The sequence below is a fragment of the Mycotypha africana genome (genome assembly GCF_025528875.1).
Source record: "Mycotypha africana strain NRRL 2978 chromosome Unknown BDF20scaffold_9, whole genome shotgun sequence".
In the NCBI taxonomy this organism is placed as follows: domain Eukaryota; kingdom Fungi; phylum Mucoromycota; class Mucoromycetes; order Mucorales; family Mycotyphaceae; genus Mycotypha; species Mycotypha africana.
Window position 1 is genome coordinate 1,627,575 of NW_026515733.1, and position 16,735 is coordinate 1,644,309.

Genomic DNA, 16,735 nt, shown 5'->3' on the forward strand with positions numbered 1-16,735 from the left:
TTGGGTGCCATTTTCGACAGTCTATTAATTAGAAGTAATGACGGGCAGCCTTTAAGTCAAAATATAAGAGATACAAGTTTCCCGTTCTTCGTCCTTTATCAAGGAAAAACCCCACTGCTGAAAGAAAACGTCACAGGAGCAAATAAAAGGGAGCGTTTCAACCAATCATGTTGATTGCATTCAAAGTACATTGTTCTGTGGTGAGACACTGATACCTGTCAAACAACAATTAGGATGGTCACGAATTTGGTCTGTTTGCTCTCCTAGCCATATAGTAGTACCAGCATAACACAGTAATTTTTCTATGAAAAAGAAAAAAGGAAAAAAATGTTTTCAGTAAGCTCCTATTATATGTTTCTTATACCGTTTTAAAGAGATAATCTTTCGCTCTTGATCTTTAACTTCTGTTTTATCTTGGTTTTTGTTTTTCTATTTTAGAAAAAACGCGCTTAACTGCTGAAGAAGCAGCTTGATGAATTGATGGCGTGTGAATGTTAACATTATCATAGCTATGCAAAGCAAACCTAAAGTCTGTAAAATCAGTAATAGAGATTTATGGCCTTGCTTTGGTTATATTGAACACTTCTTTCGGTTATACTTAAGAGATAGAAGCTTCCAGTTTGTCAATATTAATTGAAAAAGCTGATGTAGGGTCATTTGTATTTCGAAGGTGTAATGATGGTGGACTCTTGAAAGTTTCAAAGGAAGGAAAGGAGGCTTGCCATCACCGCCTTCATTCAAATTTTTGAAGCTCATGAACAACAGTTGCATCCATGTTGATAAGCATTTGTTATGTATTGTAACGGATGTTTGAACGTCAATATTAGCTCATTGAAGGAGGCATTGTATGGGAAAAGAGACTCCTCAATTTTCAATTGTTGAACCTGAAGCAAGCAACTTTTACAAAAAAAAATTGATAAATGGATGACCATAGCTTATGGTTATAAGATACCCTTCTTCTTTCTTCATGAGTAAGAATTAGATGCTGAGGTTATCATTTGCGAAGGGAACGAAACACTTGTAACGAAAATCTGGTGAATTAACTGCCTCTATAGACGCGGCAGGGTATAAGTATAAATCTATTTAATCATCATGTTTCGGATAAGTAATCAACCCGAACATCGTAAAGAAAATGTTTGAGATCAAAAGGAGTGTAAAGCAATAAATAAATATTTCATCTCTAATTTACAGCAAATTCCTGGAAAGAGTATTAACAATGGTGGTATAATTTCTCAAAAGCAAATGTAATTCTTTGCTGTCGTGTTCATACAGTGTCTTGTAGGTCTGTTTTGCGTACAGGATCTGTTCAGAAAGATATTGGAGGATCATTTTGGACTTTTCGATGTAAGCTTCTAGACAGTCAATTTTACTGTTGATAGTATCATCATGCTCATCCTAACAAAAGAGTATCAGTTCCTCTTCTTCGTCACTAATCATCAATGTATTCGAAACTTACAATTAAGCCATCCATTTGTAATGCTCTGAATTCGATAATTTTCTCTGCCCAAATGTAGAGTCGGCTTTTATTTGATGTCACTTTTTGAGCAAGTTGATCCAGTTGCAAATCAAGGGAGGATGATTCGATATGACGGTTTAGTTTGAGGCCCATAGAGACAGTTTTACGAGTGGAGCTTATAATGTTTGATTAAGGGAGAGAAATGGGTGAAGCAGGAAAGAAAGGGTATGGTTTTTGGCATGTTGACTTCTGCTATAACTTCCCCTTTATATAGGCCCTCTTGCAAGAATATCGAAAAGTCTTTTGTTCATATACGTTTTTCCTTTTTTTTTTTTTTTGGTTGATTTTAATCACACAGGAGCCCAACGTGCGTTGAAAACACCTTTCGATCTAGAAAATAATTTCTGTTTTCTATATATATTTTTGCTTTTCCATAATTTAAACTATCGTTATGTCATGGTATTAATATCAGTAGGCAAAATATTAGTTTACCTTTCTGCACTGTCGAATTCTTATTGAAACTCAATTCATGTAGCTCAATTCAAGAAGTACTAACTAATATATATTACCGATAGCACTTTTAGTTATTCATATGTGTCTTGAGGATTTTAATTTCGAGCAGCTACCAACCAGTCACAATGCTAGCTTTCGTCCATTTACTTATAAGGGTATCTTGAACAATAACTAAAAGGACACTCCACAAATAAAAAAAGAAAAATCCATTATTCTTTAAAAAGAAATTTCGACTTATTGCTGCTGTTGAAGTTAAAGATAACGGCGTTTGGTACTTGGTTTCGCCCATTTCAACCCGTAAGAATAGCCTTTAATTGTGGTTGAATAACAGCTAGCTGCTGTTACCCTTTGAAAAATTAGATAATACGAAAAGCGCGTATCGATGTTTCAACAACGAGTAACTGCTACTGGGGGTGGGCGAAAATTCATAACAATCCTATCGAATAGCGACCAGTTACCATTCCTGTTTTGAAGATATGGATTATTTCTGGTAGACCACATAGTAACAGCTACATAGAAAAGACCTAAAAGCGCAATCAGTATTCAGCAATGATTTTCTACAATATTGAGTACAAAGTGGTCTGCCGTAGAACTTTCTCGTAAACAAATGCAACAATGGCAATAGTCCGGATCCTTACAACGTATTTCCAACACGAAGAAATATGCTATAACATCACATACCAGTTGTGGCTTTAAAAGCATTTTAAAAGGCAATTTTCAATGGAAACGGGGAAAGAAATAGCTTCAATCAGCCGATATGTTTATAGGTGATGAAAGTCCTGTGCTTTTTTGGACTAAACTGTCACAAACAAACGTTCTTCTTTAGTTAGTTCTGCGTTCTTATTTTTTCTGTTCCGTTTCAAACGACACTTTTCTATTCATTTTTTCTAAGATACATTTAAAAAAAAAAATAAAAAAAAAATTGGGGCACCAAAAATTGCTGCAGATAGTACCGATTATGAGATAGCGCTAACAAAACCCTTTGCGTATCAAGGGTAAGAAAGGCTTTGCCAAGATACAGTACATTCATTTGTTTTTGAACATCTTTTCAAAAAAAGGATTCAAATTATCAATTTAAATTTTCTGGACGGTTTATAGTTTGATTTCGCACAACTTCTTGTTTTAGAACTTCACAAAAAAAGAGTTCAGACTTCACAATTGCTATTGCTGTCCAACACTGACGAAAAAGACTTTACTATTAAATACCGCTACACCCTTGGTTACAGTTGGAACCTTGACAAATGTTATTTAAGACACCCATGAGGACGTTTGACATACGGTCTCTATGGATCTTCCTTACAATCAGTCAGTTCATCCCCCTATCTTGGCGTTCTCTTTTCCGTCGCGGTGGGAGTTTAGATCGCAATGAACTCATTCAAATTAATCTACGAATGCACTGACTACAATGCATATTCAGCTGATTGGCTTCAACGACCATGGTTTTGAGAAATATTTAGTTGGGTGTAAGAAGCAAAATGGAGTTGACTGCCGAATGTACATGGTCTTCAAGTGATAGTTTCCATTTTTGTTGCAATATCGAACGCTGTAATAGGTAAAGCGCGTTTGTCACATCGAAATTGCCTATTACAAAATGTTCAAAGCTATCGGGTGACGGTAAAGAAACGAATGATGCGTCTATTAACTCGCTCTCTATACCTTTCTCTACTTCATTGCTGATCGATCGTCGTTACGTGCTCCCTTTTGACGAGTACTGCTGCTTTGTTGTTGAGGAGACGCGAGTGCTGGATTTGAAAAAAGCTCTTGATGGCTCGTATAAAAATGCCTCTCCATGGCTTTGACATCTTCGAAATGCATAACGCATGCTGGGCAACCAGATGTATCTCAATGGCGTTATGACTGCCTGCTACCGTCTTTACAAACACTTACTTTTCGTTGCTCTCTCGTTTTTATCCTCTTGACATTTGTGGAAATCGAATGTTGTACTTTCCCAAGTGCTGTCGAAGTTTTTGACGTGAAGAGAATGTTTTTTCACATTTAAAATATCCGTGAACAATACTGTGATATTTGGAGTTGCTTTATGCTTAGTGAACGCGACTTATAACTTTGATATAAACTGTAAGGTGAAATGAGTCTTCTTGGTCCTTTTATTGTACACTGAAAATCAGAGAGGGGGGCGTTCACGACAAACTTAATGTTTTGTAAAAAGAAATAATAAAAAAAGTCCTCGTTCCTTAATTTCTTAGCCAGTAATAATGCAGCATTACATATGCGCATATTTAGAAATACAAGATGACGTGTACAAGTGTTATTATGATTCTATGATCATAATAACGTGTCAAATGTTTGAAGTGTGTCTAAGGTCTTTATATATTATAGGAGGTATGGAATTGGTTCTGGTTTTTTTGAGTTAACGCAGTTGAAACCTGTGAGGAGTACACGAGGTTAAACTCAATTCAACTTTACTTAACCTGCAAGTAACAGCTGTTGCCTACAGATTCTGCTTTTACGAGAAGGTCAGAGTAGCGGCAATGATCACACCTTGGTGGCTCTCCACAAAGTGGTTTCCCCTCCTACAGTCCCTCAGTCTTACAATGCCTCTACTGTTCGTCAGCAGGCTAGTCATCCTCCAACTCCAACGACCCATTGGCCAATGACGCAGCCGACTTGAAAACTCGCCGTCTGGCGATTATCAACTCACGTTTTAACAACTCCCTATCGAATCCTGCAGCTCAACAGACTCTGATCGATCAGCATATGCGGCCTACTAGCACTAATCGTTCCCACATAAAGGGCCGAATCTTATTCATTCAATGGACTGATAAACATGCAGTCTCACCTACAAATTACTTTCATACTGATGTAATTAGTTTCTTAAGTGATATGCATAGTCATCATTCCTAAGCAATAGGTACTATTCAGCTATTTAGGTGTGCTGTTACTCATTTGCATCAAAATCCGCCCAGCATACGCTCCACTGAAGATATCAATGCCTTTAATACTTCGTTGCTCTCTCGTACTCCTCCTGTTCGTTTTTATCAGCCAACGATTGATTTAATACCTCTTACTTTTACTTATCTGCGTTCCTTTTGTTGTATCCATGATACAAACAGTGACTCTCTAACAACGACTTCAGATAATACATCTTAAATTTAGTAATAAATAAGAACTGAAACGATAACAAGGTTAAATGAAATTTGTATGTTCTTTGCGCACTTTCAATTGATTTATCCCAGTCTTTATCCCAAGATACATAATCGTTTGTTATAGCTATCTCGGGCATTATCCTTCACCGTGTGTTTAATTGAATTAATATAAATACACTTTGCATTCATGATTCAATAAAATCATTATTGTTTTGTGTCTGATTATTTTGAACTGTTTTTTATTACTGTTTACTGCCAGATACAACACCATTACTGCATTATCATTTTTAGCTGAATTGCAACGAAAGCCTTCCTACTGGGTGTTAGCTGCTTTCTCCGCTCTTCGAAGCTAAATCGAATACCATACTCATCAGTAATTTCGACTCGGGATTGTCAACAGCTTCGTTTTGAGGTGCAATGCCCAAGGAAAAACGTAATCGTCGCTTGATCATCAAGTCATTCCTAGTTAAAGCACACAAAAATCGGCAGCTATGCCCTATTGCTACCTTCAAGTCCTTAGTTGCTAAATGCCCGGCCACCACCTCTACAAAACTATTCCTCACCAGTTCGCAATTTACTTCACCTCTGAGGTGCAGACCATCCAACGCTGGCTGTCCACGTTATTACAACTCTCGACTTTCTCCGATCGTTAAGCAGAGTAGGTTAAACTGACTTTAACCTTCAGTGTGCACTTTGCGCATAATAACTGATCCATTTTGCGCATCGTCCAATAAAATTTGCGCACCCGTAATGTTTCTTTTTGCGTTTATAATCTTTTATTTTGCACCGCAGTCATTAACTAATGTACTTACTAATACATCTCAAAGTTCTCTATCACCTGCAAGACACTTTTTAAAGAAGGACATTGAATGCCTAGTCCAGCCTTCCAAGTCAGATTTTGTAACTGTTAAAGCAGCTTCAATTATTCTTTCGGATAGCTTATCGTCAATGGAAAGACGTTCTCTTCTGACGCCGTTTTTCACCTTTCGCCCAAAATTCCTCGATTGAATTTGGAAAGGGAGAATAAGGCGGGATATAAGCAGGCTTGTAACCGCGCGACTCAATGAGCTCTTTTACCTCAGTACCTGTATGTTTGGATGCATTATCCATAATAATATATCTGCCTATGACAGTAAAATATGTTGGTGAAAAGGCGAATGAATTTAGCAACGACCCAGTGACTCTTGGGACAACCTTATCTTTCATATTTCTCTCATCTAAAATATCCAAGACGCACTCAATGAACTCTACGAAATGCAAACATAGGCGGCAAGAAAGAAGTCAAAGAAGAAGACAGCAAAGAAGCCAACAAATACAGGTTCATTCCTGATGTATTCTGCCAACAATTTTGGTATTCAGTAGGTCAACTAGTAACGGGCAAGCAAGTTACTCCTAAAGCAACATTGTCCTAGGACATAAAGCAGTATTATACAGACTTCAAGGCCAAGTTCCCTACTATCGAAGTAAACACAAGCTGACCGTGGGTTATAGTCATTGACTTACAGAGGCAGTAAAGGAATTGAGCATCTTACACGAACTCCATTGTAGAGCGCTTCAAGCAACGTTTAACAAAGTTCATTACTTATAAATTGAGAAACATGCTCTCGGTAAGGCTACACCTGAGTACCTTTTTAATGCTCTGCTGTTTTACCTATCTAACTTCTCTCTATATACATTCCAGAATATCAAGCGGGCTGATGCAAAAGAATTGTACAGCTGTATTGCTACCAATCCATCTGCCATGGTCATCCAAAATGTCCAGAAAACCTCGAGCTGGCGGCTGTTGAGAAATAACTGAAGCACTCTCAAAGCAATTTAAAGAGTTCATTATAGAAGAAGTAACCCTCGTTTCTCTTTCTGCTTCTCCTGCCAAGTTTGTTGATGCGTTATGGTACATACAGTTTGCTTACGAGCAAGAACATATGCAGCATAAGCCGTACGATGTCCGTGTTATTACCACTTCCTCAGCGCTTCTTTCCCTTGCCTACTCCGTCCCTGAAATGGCGTTTCATTGCGATAAGTATAAACGCTCTCACACCCTTCATGCTTCCTGGAAAAGTTGACAAGGGTCATACAGACCAATTCGAACAATCCTGTAAGTCTTCAAGCTCAAAAAGTTAGGCTTCAGAAGGTAAAGTAGATAACACTGTGCTAAAAGATTCTGTTTTCAAGATTATTCTCTCACTTTTATCGTAGTATTGTTGAGCTTAAGACAAACACAACTGTGCTCTTCCGGAATCTGATTCGATCTGATGGCTTCACTGTGGACTTTTTATTTAGTTTTAAGATGAAACCAAAACAAGACGCCATCATTGATCCTGGTCGAAAGACCGTATTTACAGATCGGGTTAGAAACAGAAAGACATGAGATACGACGCTGCTCAACAAAAGAATATTACCACATGACGGGTAAGTCTCGTATCAATTCAGAATCAGAAATGAAAAAGCCAATTGTACGATAAAAGATATAGAAGGCAATATACCGAGTTGCAAAACAGGCTCGCCTGAACAGTATGAAACATATACTACTTATATACTGCAACATTTGGAGACTCCCTCATTCTACGGGTCTGGTTTGGGTGAAACAAGATTCCGTCTGCATCAAGGCAGCAAGCGTGCTGCAGATACGATGGTAAACATGCTTGTCAATGGAGGTGTCAAACACGACAAAGAATTACGGAAAAAAAGAAGGGAAGAACAAATGAAATTGCCAAAAAAGAAGGGCAAACCTAAGCGTAATAAAAGAAAAGAAAAAAAAGAAGAAACAGAAAGAGAAAGAAGAAGAGAAACAGAAAGGAGAAAAGAAAGATGAAGAGAACCACGTTCGGTAAGTCTTGTAGCGATCAACTGTCAACTGAATTTGTGTATACTCGCTCTACTATCTTTCTTCAACAAGACGATGAGCCCCTGAGAAATTCAATTTGAGTGATAGCAAAAAAGTTCCTCTGATTGTATTTGGTGACGGCATGTTCAACAAATCCGCCGTTCATCTAAAAGGTCTTAGAACTGATGCCGTTGGTGTCCTTTGGCGTGCCTTGAAGCGAAGAGAGGCTGCTGGAGATATACTAGTGATAACCATTGATGAATACCTAACCTCTCGAACATACAATAATTGTCGCTCCAACACCGTTGAAGCACTGAAGACTGTTCCAGGCCGAAGTACTTGCCTGGAAAACCTGTTCGATACTTGGGAACCGGGACATCAACGCTACAAAAAGCATGTTAGCAATTAGCGTGACAATATGGAAGTCAACGGGAAGACCTACTGAGTTTTGTAGAAAACCAAGGAAGTTGCCCGCATCAACCGCTTAACAGCATCCTCTAATCGCCAGAACGAAACTGGCTCGATTTTTACAGGTACTTCGTCTGTAGTGATATTTTTACCCGTCTCCACCACGAGTAAAAACACTGTCGTGCAAAACTTCTGCAACATTCTGAAATGCCAACACAAGATCGAACCCGTTCTAGCTTTCTTACATATCAAATCAGCATACGATACGGTTGACCGTAATGTCATATGGGCAGTACTCTGTCCCCATATCCCAGCCCCGCTCCTTGCCCTGCTTCAAAATATGTTTGACGATATCAGCATTGAAGTCTTCCAAAACAATGCCAAGTCAGAACTTTTCTGCCCTACTACTGGTGTCCTTCAAGGACCCATACTATCTCCTATACTCTATTCATATTATATCAATGAACTACCTACACTGCTCCGTCCAAACCCTCTGGATCTTTTCGGAATTGATTCTAAATGTAGACTGTTTACTATATGCCAACGATGTCATCTTGATTACTGATAAAGATCATCTGCAGACACTATTGCAACAATGTGAAGCTCATACTCTTCGTCTAGGATATCGTTGGCATTCGGATAAATGTGTTATTCTCGACATATCAACGCATCCTATAGATTACCAGCTTTATGGAGTTCCTCTACAACGTCAGCTCACTTTTCCGTATCTGGAAATACCTTTTCAACCAGGTGGTAGTATAGATATAAATGAACTAACACGTACTAACACTTTTAAGGCCCTTACTATGATAAATCAATTAGCAGCCATCGGTGTCAATCCTGGTGGATTTGAAAAACTGCTCTCTCTACGGTTATATGTTCAATTGGCCAAGCAAAGATGGAGTACGGACTGGCCATTAGCCCCCTAACCGCGAAGCAATATAAACAATTCGAAGATACCCAGAACAAGTGTATCCGAAAAATCTTTGGTAGATCTAATAGATCGTCTGCCCGCCTTATGCTCCACCTTGCCAATCTCCTACCATGAAAGTACGCTCCTTTGTCCTACAAGCTAAGTTCCTATTACGTTCTACCTCACTGCCTACTGATACTTTAATCTCAATACTACTCCCTTATATAGGCCAGCAACAGAGTAAATCGTTATATTGCAGGCTTGCTTGTTCTCCGATCTGACAAGGTTACACTTCCTCTCCACTTAATCAACGATCCGAATCAGCTGCTCTGCGACGCTGTATCGATAACTTTCGTACTAGCCTCCTTCACATCCAGCAATCGAATTGCCCCAACTCCAAACTGATCTCTCAATGCCGTTCTCGATTAATGATCGACCCGATCCTTTATATTCCAATGTCAACTAATGAACGCAGCCGATGTATCAAATGGCGTTTGAGCTGGCTTCCTGGAGGCTACCGAACCTATTGCCTTAAACATCCCTCGTCATTACTTACAAAGTTCCACGCTATCTCCTGTTTAAAAATGCACCACCGCCTATAACTCCCCCCGTCAGTCTCTGATCCCATTTCTCATGTTCTCAACCGTCTTCCTACAAATTCGATTAATAACCCTTCTCAGATACAAACCTGGCATTTTCTATGGCCAGTACTTCGTCATATCTTGTTTGAACTCGACTACTTACATCACTCTCAAGAACCGCTTACAACTCCGCGATTAGGGCATCTATTGCTCGACTGGTTACCCTTTTCCCCTCCCCCAACCCTTGAGCCCTAAGGGGGTTTTAGATACTACTCAGCCTTTGGAGCTGCCCTGGGCAATTTAGATAAGTTTGATATCTCGTGTCCATTGGGCTTTATAAATATTAATATTTTGTTAGTTTAAATGTAGTGCAAAACTGAGCAAACTGTTGTGTGACAGTGCCAAGCTGTGTTGCAACGGACTATAAATTAAAAGAATAAATCTGAAATTTAAACAATGGAACTTCTTCAACCTGAAACTTATTGTTATTTTTAAAGAATCTTTTTTTTTTTTTTTATCGTTGTACACTCTGTAATTCACATTCACATTAAAGAAGAGCGATAAAAAAACCGACCCCTTTTTTAGCTAAATTCTTCATTTTCAAAAGTTAAATGATATGAGCGAGCACACATGTCCTACAGCAGGTGGTTTGAGCTCAGATGGTGGTTTGTAAGTATATCAGCAGCGTGAACTTACCATGTACATGCAAGACGCTAACTGATTATTTTACTTTGCTCTATGTCAGTAATCCGGACCTTGATTGGTCTTATGTCAAATCCGATCCAACAGACAACTGGCATGTCATAGGCTGGCTTGTATGTTTAGTTCTTCTTGCTATCATATGGATCGTATCACTTATCACTATCAATAAACATTTGAAGAACTATTAGTAAGTAGTGTTCCAGGAAAAACGGGGCTAAAGATAGTTGTTTCTTAATTCAATCATTTTCTTCAAATGTAGTGTTTGTGAGGCCGATAAACAAAAACATAAGCTTCGAGTCCTCCTGTTTCCACCAGTCTACGCAACATTAGCTTGGTTTTCGTACCTAAGATTTGATTATTCAACAACTATCATGTTCTTCGCTACTCTATTTGAAGCGTTTGCTGTATTCAATCTGTTCACATGTCTGCAGGCTTATCTGAAGCCTTACCGAATTGAAGCGGGCAATATGAAAGAAGCAATTGACACGAAAATTATGTTCATTTTTAAATATCATCTGTGAGTTGGAAAAGCTTGGTGAAATTGTTAATGTATGAGCCTTCTATTAACTTTTCTTTCTTATGCTCGACATCAGCAAATCGAAATGGGGCATGCATTACCGTATCATCACAGATATTCTCGTCTTCCAATACCCTATTTGGTAAAACTAACATATGGAAACTCGACTTTCCTTTGCTTTTTTAATACTTACTGGTTACCAATTCATTGTATTGTATATAGGTCTTTGATTGATTCTTTCACATCCATTTTTACGTCCCTTAAGGGTGTTTACTGTGAAAGTGCCTATAGTTTTAAAGGTGCTTATGTCTATTTGACGATCATTAATTTCATTTCGCTTTCCACCATCCTTACCGCATTGTTTGTTTATTTGGATGTTTATCACAATGAATGGAAACGAGGACATATTCCCGCTCACGGTATGTTCTGGTGTGTCAAGGGTCCTATCATGGCTATTTTCTATCTCGGCGAAATCCTTTTAACAGCTTTGACTACTGGCGGTGTCATTAAGGGGTCACCTGGTAAAGATGGAAGCGTAGCATGGCCAGCTGAAGCCGTTGAAAATGGTCTGAAAGTCATCATCATCTGCGTCATTATGACTATTGTTTCCTTCATGATGCTTCGTTATTTCGGACCAAGGGACAATATTGCAAATGCTCACAATACTGGTGAGCTGAAGAAGTTAAGCCGGTGGCACGCTTTTGTAGAGGCTTACATTGCTTACATCCCTGAATTTACATACATGGCTTTATGTTGCGGTGTTGATTCTTTGAAGCTTGCTAAAAAGCGTAGAGATTTAAAAAAGAGAAAGAAAATGGGATTGACCAATACTTCTTCATTTATAAGAGATGCCAACAGTCTCGCTAACAACAATGATTTGGATGGAGCAGCACTTAATAAGACAGCAACAGAAACGCAACGTTTGAATGATACGACTTATGAAATGGAAGGTTTAAGGACAGGACAAGAAGCATCATTTGCAAACATGACAAGATATAATAATTACAGCAACAGCAACTATATCCCTTTCACCACTACTAATATTAATAGAACTACACCTAATCTTGTCAACACGCCAGATAATCTATACCAATATCAGCCGAATGATGCTTACCGACAGCCTTATTCCACAGTGCAAGATACAGCGATGCATCAGCAACAGTCATCACCATACCAAAGTACTATGTGTTATGATGGAAGTGGATACCAGCTCAACGGCTATGGATGAAATAGAAATGTTCCTGGCTCAGCATTAAACCAACAACAAAATATTCAATATTAAACAATCATCCAGAATATAATTCTTAACGAACGAGAAAGAAAAGCCACTGTATAGACCGCATCTTTTACTGTTCCTGTCGTACATACATAATTTTTTATAGTTTTTCATTGAAGCATATATTTCATACAAGCTGCATTCATTAGCTTGTACAGAAAACAAAAAGGAATGGAAGAAATTCCATTGTTTATCCGAAACCTGCCGATCTCAATTGTGTTTTCTTTTTAATATAGATGATGTTCATGCTTTGCAGGACTACTTTACCAGAAAAAAATTATTTGTTCTGTACATATGATCTTTGAAAAAGGTGCGTTCGGTTATAAAGCATCATAAGTGATGTTGAAGGGATTCAATGATGTACAGAACATTCCAGGTGGCTCGATTTGAATGATCCTTTACAGAATAACAATACTTAGTGACTCTGAGAGCACAGTAAAAACGCATAAGACCCAAAGAGATCAACTGTATGGCAATAGATGTTGTGGCGTATTTGAGACCATTAAACAGTCAGCGAGTAAAGAAAACGTCTGATAGAAACCTTGCCAACTTTGATTACATAATTGTTCAAGGTCAGCCATTCAAATAATTTGGTGCAGGTTCACCAGTTAAACATTGAAAAGAATTTGGGCATACATTTTCTTGTACCTGATGAATTTGCATTCAAATGATGGTTGATTCTTCGTTATAAAACCCTTTTTTCAAGGCTTTCAAAGGGGTTAGTAGTACTATTATGGCTATGCCTATTAAACATGGAAAAAAAAAAGAAATATTTCAGTAACCTGAAACCGAAGATTCAGTTTCTGTAACTTTTCCTTGAAATTCATCATGGTGCCATTTTTACCCGTTAGAGCGGAAAGGGAAGCTGCTCCTGGATGCCCTGTTAATATGATATCAAAGAAACGCTGTACATATGCTTAGGTCATACTAGCACAGTTGAAAATTAGATACTGACGTCTAGCAACTGTAACTTCACTTTTCGAATAATCAATTCGGGAAAAGAAATCAACGTACATTATGAATGTTAAGGGAAGAAATAAGGGTCGTCTTACACTAATATCTGTATTTTATGTTTAAGACCTGCGGAAGTATCGACCGACAAAAATCAAAAAAAAAGTTTGAATGTGGACAGATATATAAATACCCCTTTTTCCTTGTACACTTTTTGACCTCGTCTCATCTTTCATATCACAAACAAAGGATATCTTCCAAATTTTCTTTAACAATCATTATATACGAATCTGATTTATTGTTTTTGCCTGTTGACTCTCCCATCTTTGTGCACGACATACAGTGACAGTCTATAATTGTAGAAGAGAAATAGATATAGTATGAGCAGCATTAAAAGCAATGAGAGTTACACTCCTGACAAGCAGAATATCAAAAATATCAAGATTATTCATCACCCAGAGACCGTACCAATTACCATCAAATATGCTAACAATATCAGTGTACCGTTTCATGAATACTTGGCACAAACATGCCGATCTTTATTCGGCCCAAAAGCACATTATACCCCTACGCCTTACTTAAGGTCAAAGCATCTACAGACGATCTATGCCTCATTTTACGACAGCTCCGATACGAAAAATGATATAACATATGAAAGGTAAGACTTTGCGACGTTTTGAAACAAAAGTGTACCATAAGACATGGAAAATTCAATTCAATATTTGGCAATATTTCCGTACTGATAAAAAGGCAAATGCTGGAATTTAAAGATGGCGGTGTTGCGTCTCTTGATTGGGCAGTACCACTGGAGCCATTACCTGCCGGAACACCTACGCTAGTGATACTTCATGGTTTAACAGGTGGAAGCCATGAAAACTATATTCGCGGCTTGCTTCAACTGGTAGGTGCATAGCGCTATTTAACAGTGCGATTACTAATGAAAGAACAGAAAGATAATGTAGAGCCGCGATGATATTCCATATATTCATACTTCATTCTGCATTAAACTATTTTTAGCTTACAAGACCACCTATCAATTATAGGGCAGTAGTGTATAACGCGAGAGGCTGTGGCTTTACGAATATTAGTACGCCTCAGATATTCAATGCTTCAATTACAAGCGATCTTAGAGATGCCCTTCGTCATATTCAAAAACAAGTGGGCGATGATACTCCTCTTATTGGTATAGGATATTCATTAGGTTCAAACATTCTTGTGAAGGTAGCTATTATTATGTTAAGAAAAGAAAGCAGTAGTCTTTCGATTTTTTCCTTGGAAAAAAGCTGGAAGAAATAAGAAGATACTGAATGCAAACATGCGACGTTTTTGTATACAAATGTTTAGTACCTAGGAGAAGAACAAGAAAAGACACCATTGATTGCCGCAGTATCCATTGGTAACCCGTTTGATTTGTTAAAGTAGGATGCAGCATTTTAATAGAGACAGATGTATAGTAAGGATGCTCATTGTTCATGTATTTATATATAGCACGGGCAACGTGTTAGATCAAGGTTATTTCACTCGCAAGGTATACTCACAGCATATGGCAAAAAATCTTAAGAATATCTTTTTGAGGTGAGAATGATAGCCTTATTTTCGCTGTCGTATTCACATTAATATGTTAACACTCTTCCTTTTGAACAGAAATAAGGATATTATGCTTACTCGTGGCGATATTGATATTGACGAAGTATTATCAGCGAGGAGTATTCGTGAATATGATGATGCCTGTACGAAAAAGATGTCTAATTACTCTACTGTGAACAACTACTACCGCGATGGTAGTTGTGCTCGTGTCATTGAATATGTCCGTATTCCACTACTGTGCATCAATGCTTTGGATGATCCTGTTGCCGTTGCTTCTAGTATTCCTGTAGATGAAATTAAAGTGAATCCATATATTATTCTAGCGGCCACAAGGCACGGTGGACATATCGGTTGGTTCGAATACTCTTACCGCCCTTCTCGATGGATAGACAAGCCCATCGCCGAATTTGTCGTTGCCATGTTCCAGGTAAAGAAATCAATTATGTATACTTAAATTGATGTGCGGGCTAAATCAGAATAATCGTTTAGGCTAACGATCCACGCAAGGACAGCAAGAAGTTAGATACCAGTGTTGTTATGCGTAGTGCGAAATCAATCAGACAAATCCGCTTCCCTCCGTTGCCTTCAAAGATACCTCCCTTAATGAAATCTTGACTAAAAAACTATACCTCAGTGTTATTCAAAATAAAGCATGTATTATTAGTTGACTCTAAGTTGATATTGATCGTGCGAACCATTTGTAGCGTATAAACGAACATCCTTCTTATTAATTGATATCTTGACATTGTGTATAAGACACTCTAGACTTCGTATCAAATACAATGAGGAACATGATGATGAATTTATTCAACGATTTTGTAGTTTACAAAGACGTTTAAAAATCTGAAAGAATACAATAGAATTTGAGGATTACATTGGAATGGAAGGTATTTCTGATTTCTTTTTTACACATTTTTATAGCTGATCAATTAGCAATAATAACTTGCTACAACTGTCATCAATCTGAGGGAAACATGAAAAGGTTATTGCATACGATTTGTAGTGGTGGATGATGTTGCGTTCGATTGTTGCTGCTGCTGCTCCTCTTTTTCTCGCAATAATTTCTGTTCATATTCTTCTCTAGCACGGTCCTGCCATCTATGCTGTTCTGCAATTTGGTGAATCTTGAATCCAAAAATTCTTGGTTCATATCTTTCGATGGACTTGGTAGGTAAATAATTGGGATGAACTTGGAATAGCATGTGAGGGAAGGATGTACCAAAATAAGCACCATCGATAGAAGAATGACGAGTTGATTTAGGATTATAGATGTCTTCACAACGGGGACAATAAAGTTTCACCGTCTTAGTGACTGGTTGATCAGAAAGACCAACGGGAAGTAGCGATTGCATATTACAAAGAACTCTAGGACAACGACCAAATTCTGATTTCTTATATTTGTCAAGCTAAGATTTGAACTGACAGTTAATGAGGCGTTCTCCTTTAATATAATCAAACTTCATCCTCTTACCATCTTTGCTAAACCACGAGTCGTTATAATGAAACGAGCGTGAATCAACCCGTATAAATGTCGTGCATTTCTTTCGATTATATCTCTTGTTCTCTCATCATATTTATCCTCATCTAAAAATTGCAGTGTTCAAAGCACCTTATCAATTAGCAAAACAGCTCTCTATTCCAAAATCACTTATTGCAAGTTATGCTTTTTTTTTCTTTTTTTTTTTTTTTCCCTTCCTGCAACTTACCTAAGCTGTCTGTGATCATATCTAATGCTTCATTGTAATATTGTTGTACTTCTAAATTCAGGCCCGTCAAATTGAAACGATCGAGGATATATTCTTCATCCACCTCACAAAAATATTCGTTTCCTTTGGTTTCTAAAAACCAATCTATCCAATATTTAGCGTATTCGCTTTCAGATCCACTGCTCATGTCATCCACT

At 37.9% G+C, this 16,735-nt stretch overlaps 8 protein-coding genes across 8 annotated transcripts; 6 read left to right on the forward strand and 2 right to left on the reverse strand.

The window, feature by feature from the left end:
• Positions 1-2,526: 2,526 nt before the first annotated feature.
• On the reverse strand, positions 2,527-3,784 carry BDF20DRAFT_838309 (uncharacterized protein; the record flags this gene model as incomplete). Its single annotated transcript, XM_053079146.1, has 3 exons — positions 2,527-2,634; positions 3,468-3,550; positions 3,661-3,784. 3 exons carry the CDS (start codon positions 3,782-3,784, stop codon positions 2,527-2,529), a joined length of 315 nt encoding a protein of 104 aa, XP_052933809.1.
• Positions 3,785-5,350: 1,566 nt separating this feature from the next.
• On the forward strand, positions 5,351-6,033 carry BDF20DRAFT_716749 (uncharacterized protein). Its single transcript, XM_053076108.1, has 2 exons — positions 5,351-5,731; positions 5,901-6,033. Exons 1-2 carry the CDS (start codon positions 5,491-5,493, stop codon positions 5,927-5,929), a joined length of 270 nt encoding a protein of 89 aa, XP_052933810.1. The 5' UTR covers positions 5,351-5,490; the 3' UTR covers positions 5,930-6,033.
• Positions 6,034-6,081: 48 nt separating this feature from the next.
• BDF20DRAFT_888182 (uncharacterized protein) lies at positions 6,082-6,622 on the forward strand. The gene has a single exon (XM_053082058.1). It carries the CDS (start codon positions 6,137-6,139, stop codon positions 6,401-6,403), a length of 267 nt encoding a protein of 88 aa, XP_052933811.1. The 5' UTR covers positions 6,082-6,136; the 3' UTR covers positions 6,404-6,622.
• Positions 6,623-7,360: 738 nt separating this feature from the next.
• BDF20DRAFT_888187 (uncharacterized protein) lies at positions 7,361-8,131 on the forward strand (the record flags this gene model as incomplete). The annotated part of the gene is made up of 3 exons (XM_053082059.1): positions 7,361-7,420; positions 7,625-7,808; positions 7,914-8,131. 3 exons carry the CDS (start codon positions 7,361-7,363, stop codon positions 7,982-7,984), a joined length of 315 nt encoding a protein of 104 aa, XP_052933812.1. The 3' UTR covers positions 7,985-8,131.
• Positions 8,007-8,790, forward strand: BDF20DRAFT_888191 (uncharacterized protein). The gene has a single exon (XM_053082060.1). It carries the CDS (start codon positions 8,040-8,042, stop codon positions 8,304-8,306), a length of 267 nt encoding a protein of 88 aa, XP_052933813.1. The 5' UTR covers positions 8,007-8,039; the 3' UTR covers positions 8,307-8,790.
• A 1,625-nt stretch (positions 8,791-10,415) lies between these two features.
• Positions 10,416-12,246, forward strand: BDF20DRAFT_915781 (organic solute transporter Ostalpha-domain-containing protein; the record flags this gene model as incomplete). The annotated part of the gene is made up of 5 exons (XM_053084367.1): positions 10,416-10,468; positions 10,545-10,688; positions 10,761-11,018; positions 11,095-11,160; positions 11,241-12,246. The coding sequence occupies 5 exons, from the start codon at positions 10,416-10,418 to the stop codon at positions 12,244-12,246; spliced, it is 1,527 nt and encodes a 508-aa protein (XP_052933814.1).
• Positions 12,247-13,625: 1,379 nt separating this feature from the next.
• BDF20DRAFT_838314 (Alpha/Beta hydrolase protein) lies at positions 13,626-15,447 on the forward strand (the record flags this gene model as incomplete). Its single annotated transcript, XM_053079147.1, has 7 exons — positions 13,626-13,903; positions 13,996-14,146; positions 14,263-14,466; positions 14,590-14,663; positions 14,734-14,820; positions 14,890-15,259; positions 15,322-15,447. 7 exons carry the CDS (start codon positions 13,626-13,628, stop codon positions 15,445-15,447), a joined length of 1,290 nt encoding a protein of 429 aa, XP_052933815.1.
• Positions 15,448-15,815: 368 nt separating this feature from the next.
• On the reverse strand, positions 15,816-16,725 carry BDF20DRAFT_825516 (casein kinase II, regulatory subunit; the record flags this gene model as incomplete). The annotated part of the gene is made up of 3 exons (XM_053077985.1): positions 15,816-16,238; positions 16,304-16,416; positions 16,539-16,725. 3 exons carry the CDS (start codon positions 16,723-16,725, stop codon positions 15,816-15,818), a joined length of 723 nt encoding a protein of 240 aa, XP_052933816.1.
• Positions 16,726-16,735: the final 10 nt, after the last annotated feature.